The sequence below is a fragment of the Oenanthe melanoleuca genome, unplaced genomic scaffold, assembly GCF_029582105.1.
Source record: "Oenanthe melanoleuca isolate GR-GAL-2019-014 unplaced genomic scaffold, OMel1.0 S001, whole genome shotgun sequence".
Taxonomy (NCBI): Eukaryota; Metazoa; Chordata; class Aves; order Passeriformes; family Muscicapidae; genus Oenanthe; species Oenanthe melanoleuca.
This window is the reverse complement of record NW_026612650.1, coordinates 340,104-349,884: the sequence shown is the minus strand read 5'-3', so window position 1 is coordinate 349,884 and position 9,781 is coordinate 340,104. Positions and strand designations below refer to the sequence as shown.

At 50.9% G+C, this 9,781-nt stretch overlaps 1 protein-coding gene across 2 annotated transcripts; it reads right to left on the bottom strand.

The window, feature by feature from the left end:
• Positions 1-4,883: 4,883 nt before the first annotated feature.
• On the bottom strand, positions 4,884-8,458 carry LOC130266054 (olfactory receptor 14J1-like). 2 transcript variants are annotated; one of them, XM_056515379.1, is made up of 3 exons: positions 8,340-8,458; positions 7,743-7,947; positions 4,884-6,066 (listed from the first exon to the last, which is right to left on the bottom strand). In XM_056515379.1, the coding sequence occupies exon 3, from the start codon at positions 6,041-6,043 to the stop codon at positions 5,111-5,113; it is 933 nt and encodes a 310-aa protein (XP_056371354.1). In that variant the 5' UTR covers positions 6,044-6,066; positions 7,743-7,947; positions 8,340-8,458; the 3' UTR covers positions 4,884-5,110. The 2 variants fall into 2 exon arrangements, with proteins under 2 accessions (XP_056371354.1, XP_056371355.1); XM_056515380.1 differs by lacking the exon at positions 7,743-7,947.
• Between the last annotated feature and the right edge of the window lie 1,323 nt (positions 8,459-9,781).

The window sequence follows — 9,781 nt, the reverse complement described above, 5'->3', positions numbered from 1 at the left end:
TGCTCATGGAACCAAAGGCCAGTGTGACACAGCAGGGCCTCACGGAAACAAGAGGCCATTGTGAGCCTGCGGGGCTGTAACACCCCAGAACACTGAAATGCTGGGGGTGACCAAAGGTTCCTTTAGTCGAATTTGGTGCACAGGAGAAACCCCAGCCACATATTCTCAAGGGGTAAAAATGGCACAAATTTTTCTGGCAAAGTATAGAAAATCATGGAATTTTGGAAAACTATTTAATTTAGCATCCAAATTTTCATAAAAAAATTCTCAATGTAGTAACTTCATAAACTTTGCCCATTTAACCTCAAAATTTTTAAACACTTTAGTAGTTGAGGTACCCAAAACTGTTTCGTATAAAGAGCATTAGAAGGGGAAGAAAGAGAGACAGAATGAGAGAAGCTCTGCAGAAAGACACGCATATTTGTTACCAGGTCCCACCTGCTCTCCTCAGGGCTCTGCCTGCACACAGGCCCAGCAGAAGTTTTCCTGTTGGTAAGGAAAGAACGCAAAAGCCTGAGCAGGTTTCCTGAGCAACAAACCCCACTCAGGAACCACATTCTTAGTACAGGCTGGCTGGAGTGCTGTCACATTTCTACAAGGTACAGTGTGACCAGAACTGATCTCTGTAAGCAGAATTCTCTGTGTCTTTCAGCTGAATTCTCTGTCCCTGTCCTTTCCCTGGATCTCTGTTGCAGATGGAAGCTGCTGGTGCCATTCTCACCTTTAACTCCTCTTTTGAATGGAGACAGATGTTCCCAGGTGTGTTAAGCAGTTGCTGCTCCATGTTCATGCAAAGCTTTTGTATCCTCATGGAACCAAGGACACCCTTGTGACACAGCAGGGGCTCACAGAACCAAGGAGACAATTGTGACAGTTCAGAGCCTCACAGAAACAAGGCTCCATTGTGACACTGAGGGGAATTATGGAATCAAGGAGACCATTGTGACACAACCAGGCCACATGGAACCAATGTTCCATTGTGACAATGCAGATCCAAGGAGACCATGGTGACACTATGGGACCACATGGAGCCAATGGGCCATTGTGACACTCAAGAATTTCATGGAACCCAGGGTCCAGTGTGACATAGTGGCACCATTGGAACAAGAGAACCATTGCTGACAGCACAGAAACTCATGGAACCAAGGGACCGTGGGGAAACAGCAGGGCCACATGGAACCAAGGAGACCTGTGACATTTAGGAACCCTATGGAACCGAGGGTCCATTATGGCACTGCAGAAACAAGGAGACCATTGTGACACTATGGAAGTTCATGGAACCAAGCAGCCATTGTGACACTCCAAGGTGTTGTTGACCAGGGAGATCATTGTGACACTCCAGAACCTCATGGCACTAAGGGTTTATTGTGACACAGCAGGGTCCCATGGAACCAATTGTCCATTGTGACAGTGCAGATTCCAGGAGACCATGGTGACATTTTAGAAGTTCATGGAGCCAAGGGTCCATTGTTACAGTCCAGAACCAACGAAAACATTTTGACACTATAGAACCTCACGGGACCAAGATTCCATTGTTATGCAGTGGGGCTTCATGGAACCAAGGAGCTGCTGTGACACAGCAGGGCTGCATGGAACCAATGGTCCATAGTGATACTGCAGATCCAGGGAGACCATGGCCATACCACGGAACCTCATGGAACCAAGGGTCCAGTGTGACACAGAAGAACCTCTTGGAATCAAGGCAATCAAGGTACACTATGGAACCTCATGGAATCACAGATCCAATGGAACACTGAGAAGCCTCACTGGAATAAAGGACATCATTGATGAGACAGAAGCTCATGGAAACTCTGGGACATTGTTACACTGCAGAGCCTCATGGAACCAAGGGCACTACTGTGACACTGAGGAACCTTGTGGAACCAAGCAGCCATTTTCATACTGCAGAACCATGGAGACCATTGTTGACAGTACTAAACCTCATGGAACTGAGGGGCCATTGTTATAAAGCAAGGCCTTGTGGAACCAAGGGGCCATTGGGACACTGGGGCTCCATGGAACTAAATATTCATTGTGACCCAGCGAGGCTGCTTGTAACCAATTGTCCATTACAATACTTCAGATCCAAGAGACACTATGACAGTTCATCAGCCAAGGGGAAGCTGTGACACACCAAGGCTTCGTGGAACCAAAAAGAGCATTGTGGCAGTGCAGAACCAAGGAACCATTTTGACAATATGGACCCAAATAGAACCAAGGGGCTATTGTGGAACTGTACAAAGGACATAATGGAGTCAAGGACAACACTGATACTGAAATGTGCTGGATAGAAACTTCTGAACACAGTTTTGAGTATTCTTTATTACAGCATGGTGGTCACTCTGGTAATCCTTCATCCATTTGTGTGTACTGGGCATCAGGTAAACAGTGATTTATCACACACGCTGATTACGTCCTCATTAGCTATCCCCACTTCCTTTGACTTTATTTCACATAGTGGTACCCATTATCACAAATCCTTATGTGGTTCATTGGGGTCTGTCTTCAACATCTGGCAAAAGTGGCTGTTCCTCAATCCCTGCTTTTGAATGATGGCAATTTCCTTGTTTTCCACAATTTCTGCATTATCAGCAGTCTTTCAGAGCTGAGCTGGCATCCTGCTTGCATTTTGAATGACTTCTGTTTGCCTGAGTGACATCTTTGATCTGTTTCTCCAAGGCTGTGCTCTTCTGTTCTACTGTCCTTGATAATGGTAAATGTTCTCTTGTCCTATCTTTGTTCCAGTGCTCACCTCACATGAGACATGTCAGCAAATCCCTCCAACCCATGGGCTTGGGGTGGGCAAGTGTTCCTGAGGGAACAGGGATGGGACAGCTGGGCTGGACTGACAAGGGGGATGTTCTGTTTTGTGTCACATCATATTTAGCAATAAACTGAGAGATGTGGGAGGAGCAAAGGGAATTGGGAATTTATTTATTTTTTACAGAATTTTTCTTTCAGAACACCACCTATGATTCTGCCCATGGGTAGTTAAACATATTCCACTGATAGGAGATTTCCTGTGGATTTGTTTGCTTCTGTTTGTGGTATTAGCTTATTGTAGTTTGTTTGTTTGTAGGGGTTTTATATTGTGGGTAGGTTTTGCTTTGTTTTTTATTTTTGGTCAGGTTTGGTTTTTTCCCCTATTGATTTTCTTCTGATGCATAAGTTTTTTCTCCCTTTTCATGTTTCTTGGTTTGCTCCCGATGGCAAGGCAAATTTACCCAACTCTGCCATCTTGCCCAATTATGTTTTGCAGTCATCATTAACTGGATGAGTTTAGTCACAGACTGCCTGCAACTTGGGAGCATCCACAAAGGAACTGAAAGTGCATTTCATGCCATTATAGAGATAATAGAAATGTTCCCCAGTGGTGGTCAAGGGCTGGTCACTGTGGGATGTCACCAGGGAGTGGCTGCCAAGGGGACTCTGTGCCTTGGAGGATATTTGACCCTCATTGTTCAGCCAAATTCCCACCCACCCCATGTTCCACTCCTGCAGCCCAGCTCTGTCCAGTCTGGCCTGAGGAGAGCACAGCAGACCATGTCCCAGGCCTGGCTAATGCCTGGGCACACAACATCCCCTTCTTTTCCCTCCCATGGGGGTTCTGCCATCCCTGCCTTGTGCTGCCAGTGCCTGGAATGGCTGCAGGAGGATTTGCCACATGCCCTTCCCTGCTGAGCCTGAGCAGTCTGTGACTCTCCCAGTGCCCCTCCCTGCCCTGTTTGCAGACTGCTTCCATGTCTGCCCTTCCCAAGTGCCCAGGACCCTCTGGGATGGCTCTGGCCTTTCCAAGGGCTTTGAGAGAGGTCTCACAGTGACAGTGCCCAGCCTTCTCAACATCCCTGACACCAAAGGCCTTTTCCACATCCCTCAGTTCCAGGTCAGTGCCCGGAACAGAGCACAGGTGCTCAGGGTGGTTCAGAAGGGAGGCAGCTCTGATTTCTCTCCACAAACCCCCACCCCAATGGTCTCTCTGTGCATTCCATGCCTGTCCTGAGCATTTTTTCCTGGAGCCTCCTTGCCCAGGCTGTTTCTCTCTATTGAATCCTACCTACAGCCCAGCAATGATTCAGGTGTTTTCCCCGAGTTTAGTGGCCTCAAGGCACTGTTTGTGCCACCAGAACTGTGCCAGCCCCGAGTGCTGATGATGGTGTTTGTGCTCACTCGGGTTCATCTCCCCAAACACACACGATGCACTGCTGAAAATCTCCTCAGTACAGAGCAAACTCAGACTGCTCACTGGTCACTTGGTGTCCCTCCATGAGGGGACAAACAACCTCCTTCAAGTGGGGGAGGGTCCAATGCTGGGTGTGGTGGTTGCAGGGGCTGGTGTGGAACAATTGCCTTTGGGCACCTTCCCAGGCTGTGGCCAGAACAAAGACACAGCCCAGGCCCTGCTCTGCTGCTCCCTCAGGTCCATGCCAGGAGCTCTGGCTGTGCCAGGACACTGCTGTGTGCCCCCTGCACACTGCCCCTCTGCCCCAGGCACTGGGCTTTGCATTCCTGGAGCACATTGCTGACAGCAGCTCTGGAGGAGAGCAAAGCCTTCCTGCCCTGCCCTCAGGAGATGCCTTTTGCTGATGGAGCTGCTGTGCTGGAGCCCAGCTGTGTCCCAGCTGTGCCCATGGCCTGTCCCTGCCTGTGCTCACAGCACGGACACGCAGCAGGACAGTGACCAAGCTGCCAGAGCACTGCGGCCTTACAGCCACAGAAGGGCTGGCAAGGAGAGGGTGGAGTTGGGAAGAGCAGATGTGGGAAGAGCCAGGGCCATTGTCCCTGGCTGTGCTGCTGTGCTGGGAGACTCTTCCCTCTGCCTCTGCCAACAGGCACTGCCCTGCAGAGACAGAGAAGGGCTGAGGAAGGATCCTGGACACACAGCAGAGGGCATGCACTTGCTTTTATTTAAATGCATGTGAGAGACACCTTGCATGTCTTTGTCTTCCAAAAGAAAAGTAGATATAAATGTAGAAATGCAAGGAGTAATTTAGAGTATTTTGTACACAACACAACAGTAGAAAAAGTTACCAAAATAAATGGACAGCTAAGAAAAAAAAGAGAGATTGTAAAGAGTTACATTCTAGAGGCTCTGCAGAAGAAAAGAGAGCATTTAATGCTTCTGAAAAGAGAGAGTCATCAGTTTTCTAGTGGCTCCTTTGAGCTCCTGGTTCCTCAGGCTGTAGATGAGGGGATTCAGGGCTGGAGGCACCACTGAGTACAGAACTGAAAGGGACAGATCCAGGGATGGGGAGGAAATGGAGAGGGGCTTTAGGTAGGCAAATGTGCCAGTGCTGATAAACAGAGAGACCACAGCAATATGAGGGAGGCAGGTGGAAAAGGCTTTGTGCCGTCCCTGCTCAGAGGGGATCCTCAGCACGGCCCTGAAGATCTGCACATAGGAGAAAATAATGAATACAAAACAACCAAGTGCTAAGGAAGTAGTAAAAGCAGAAGCCCCAAATTTCCTGAGGTAGGAGTGTGAGCAGGAAAGCTTGAGGATATGTGGGATTTCACAGAAGAACTGGCCCAGGGCATTGCCATGGCACAGGGGCAGGGAAAATGTATTGGCTGTGTGCAGCAGAGCATTGAGAAAGCCACTGGCCCAGGCAGCTGCTGCCATGTGGGCACAAGCTCTGCTGCCCAGGAGGGTCCCGTAGTGCAGGGGTTTGCAGATGGACACGTAGCGGTCGTAGCACATGATGGTCAGGAGGAAATATTCTGCTAAGATAAAGAAGAGAAAGAAGAACACCTGAGCAGCACATCCTGAGTAGGAGATGTTCCTGGTGTCCCAGAGAGAACTGTGCATGGCTTTGGGGACAGTGGTGCAGATGCAGCCCAGGTCAGTGAGGGCCAGGTTGAGCAGGAAGAAGAACATGGGGGTGTGCAGGTGGTGGCCGCAGGCTACGGTGCTGATGATGAGGCCGTTGCCCAGGAGGGCAGCCAGGGAGATGCCCAGGAAGAGGCAGAAGTGCAGGAGCTGCAGCTGCCGCGTGTCTGCCAATGGCAGCAGGAGGAAGTGGCTGATGGAGCTGCTGTTGGACATTTGCTCTGGCCAAATATGGGGACCTGTTCATGGATAAAGGACAGTGACAAGTCAGCAGAGGCTGCTTTGAGCCAGACCTGGTCAATTCTCTGTATGCTGTCCTGCTGTGACTCAGCCTCCCTTGTTTCTGCTCTGGGAAACTTTCTCCCAGGTCCCTGACTGAGCTCCAGTTGTGCTTTCTGAGAGCTGCAGGACAAGCCAGGCCTGTGCAGGGGGCTCTGGAGGAGCCATCCCTGCCCTGCCACCGTGGGTTTTTGGCTGTGTGGCAGAGGGACAAGACTGTATATTGAGGATTCCTCAATGGAATCCCTTCTAAAAGGCTGCTGCTTCTGCATTCCCACTTCTAAAGGGCATGGAGACCAGGAAGGAATTTTAGCTATTATTTTCCTGCCCACACATCATTCCTGATTCTATGAGGACACAAATCCACAGCATTTCTGCAGTACTCACAGTTTTCCACTGAGAGATGTGAGAGGCAAAGGATTCCCTGTGGCTCAGGGCAAGGTGAGGGTCTGGATGGGCTTGTTCCCAACTGCCCTGGGTTTGCACCTTTGGCTGCAATCAGAGTACAGTCACACTCCTGTGTCACCCTGGGATAGGCCAGACCCTGCCCAGAGCAGAGGGATCCCTGAATGTCTCACCCTCTCTAAAGGTCTCTGAGCAAGATCTCAGCACCCCCTTCTGCCAAGGACACTCGCGGTTCCCTTGGTAAACCCAACAGCATTTCCTCAGCTGTGGCATCTTTGCACTTCCCTGTGGGACACTCAGGGAGCTCCGAGAGGCTCTGGCACAGATTTGCACCCAGGAGGGCAGCTCAGATCTTGAAAGGACACAGCAAGGAGACCCCCCAGATGTGCCCATGATGGGATCTCAGGGAGGGGGCTCAGCTCATTCCCCTTTCCCATGGACTGCTTTGCCCACAGCCCCACAGGTCACAGGGAAGCTTGGACACCCCATTCCCATGGACACCCCAGCCTGGCAGGAATCCCAAGGGCAGTGCCTGACTCAGCTGCTGAAATCCCAGATCCTCCCTGAGAGTAGCAGATTACAAAGACAGTATCAGAGGAGTGCAGAAACTAGAGAAGATGTTGTGGTGCTGTGCCTGGGAGGGCAGGGCAGAGACAGCCGGGCACTCAGGACAGTGTTCCCGTGCCCAGCTGTGCACAGCACCTCCCACACACCAACAGTGCCCTCCTGCCCCCAGCATTGCTCTGTTCAGCCCCCTCTCCTTCCCTGAGCATCTCCCTGGACCTGGACATTTCCCTCCTGAGAGCTGCCCTGTCCCTGCCAGGCTCACAGAGCCCATCCCACCCTCTGTGCCCTCACCTGCCCTACAGAAACCTGCCTGTCTGCAGAGCCCTGCCTGGGGCAGGGTCTGTCTGCAGGTGGGCAAGGGCAGCTCTGGAGAGCCCTGCTGGGCCCTGCAAAGGGGATGCTGGTGCTGCCCAGGGCTGGGGAGTGGCTGAAAGCTCCTTGGGAGGCTCCAGCAGAGAGACTGACCACCCAAAGTTACAGATCTGGACTCTCTGTAAATATTCAAACATTACTTTGCAGATCTTGTGTGTCCCTTTCAACTCAGAATGTTCTGTCATTCTCTGATTACAATTCCTGTTCTGCTTCTCTCATCCCCCTGTTGTCTATAATCAAAAGAGAAAAAAACCCTTGCAACACCGTTAGAACAGTAAAGTAAAAACCAAACCTTTATTGGAAGCTTCCAGGTGTCCCAGTGGGGATGAGGCACATCCAGCCCCCAATTCCAACAATCTATTAGGGTTGATTAACTAGGATATTTAACAGGAACATCCATTAGGAGAGTCTGTTGTGCCTGTTAGATACCCTTGAGTCAACCCTTGGAGAAGGTCTAAGGGCTTCTTTGCTCCAGTTTTGTTATGAATGCTCACATTCTGGGTAAAAAAAAAAAAAAGTTCTTCTTGTAGGACCTCTTCCTGATAATAAGACTATACAGTATTTCAGGAATGTATTTAGAAGGTCAGCTTATTGTTCAAAAATCTAAGAGAAAGGTAAGGAAATGTACTAGAGTTAATAAAGGATTACAGTTATATAAGTATGTAATAGTAGTTTAATAGAGTTACTTAAGGGTTTAATAGAGTCAATTAAGAATTATAGTCTTATAACTATATAATAATAATAGTTTACAGAGCTATGAATATAGGAAAAATGTATAAAAAGCAGAAAACTTTTTGCCATCACCCCAAATTTCTCACCCTGCTCCAAGGAGGAAATTTAAAACACTCTCAGGAAAGCTCCTGATCTTTACAAGCAATCCCAGGTTTACCTTCTTTTGGGAACTGTCATCCGGAGCTGTGCCCAGGCTGGTCTGGAGCTGGGAGCAGCCCTGCCCCACCCAGCACCTCTCAGCAGCAGCACCTGCCCTGCTCAGGGTTGCTCCTTGCCCCCACAGCTTCTCCCCCAGCGCTGGGAGCAGCTGTCCCGGGCTGGCTGAGAGCTGTCCCTGGCAGGGAGCAGAGTCCCTGCCCCAGCACAGCGCCCTGGGCTGCAGGACCCTGCTCTGCAGGACAGCCCTGGGCACCCCTGGCTGCAGCCCCGGCTGCTCAGCCCTGCAGCAGAGCCTGGACACAGGGACCTGCCTGGGGCTGTGCCTCGGCTGCTGCAGCAGGGAAACCCAGCCCTGCCCTAGAGCCACATCCCCTGCACTGCAGCAGCTCTGAGACTCCTCCTGGAAGGTCCTGAAAGCTGTGGGATGTGCCAGCTTCAGGAGATCCCTGCAGCAACTGCAGCTTATCTTCCCACAGCCGCAGAGCGGCTGTTTGAAACACTGTGAGGATTTCTGCTCTAGTGAGCCCTCAGTGAGCTCTGCTCTGTGCTCCCAGCCCAGGCTGAGTTTAACCCCTCTGTAGCTCTGTGCTGTGCCCAGGGTGGCTGCAGGCAGTGCCCCAGCCCTACTGGGCTGTGCACAGGAGCTGCTGCTGGGCAGAGCTGTCTCTCTGCAGTGCTGCCCTTGCCAGGAGCTGCCTCTGTGCCAGGAGCTGCCTCTGTGCCAGGAGCCCAGCCCAGCTCAGCAGCACAGACACAGCACAAGGATTTTAATGACCCTCTTGAGGGTTTGGTGCTGAGGCCCTGAACATCAGTCATCAAGAGGGAGCTGAAGAAACCTCTCAAGAACTCCAAGTCAGAATCAAACTCTAAAGATTCTTGAAGTTAATGGGTGCCACTGGGGGGACACAACTGAGAAAGTGTCCCCAGTTCCTCCAGGGAACTGGAGAGAGTGGTAACAGGAGGGGAAAAGCAGAAGCCAAATCTTGGTGCCCTGGGGCACAGCAGGGTCTGTGCCACCAAGGGCTGGGAGGAGACACCTTGTCCTGAGGCACTGGGGCCTCCTGGCACAGCCCCAGCAAGGCTGGGCACTGTCACCCCTTGTGCTGCCCTCAGCATCTCCCCACATCCCAGTGGCCTCAGGGATCTGCTGGGACCAGTCCCTGGGGAGCCTTGGTCAGGAATGGCCCTGGGGTCTCCTTCATGCTCCCAGGGACTGCAGGTTTTTCAAAGGACTTTGGGTTTTGCTTTTGCCTTGGAGTCTCTGAGAGCTTTGTGCAATCATGGCCTCCAGTTATCTGCTTTAATTAGTCTCTTGAGAGCCTTTGTCAGGAACAACACTCAGTGGGGCTCAATGCCTCTAGGTGCTTCAGATTTTAATGTATTTTCCTTTTTCCTTTTCTCTCTCAGTCTCTGAGAAGATTTTGTGCAATCATGACCTCC

Excerpts from the sequence above, each read along its gene's own strand:
- LOC130266054 (XM_056515379.1), bottom strand. The coding sequence starts at position 6,043 with ATGTCCAACAGCAGCTCCATCAGCCACTTCCTCCTGCTGCCATTGGCA.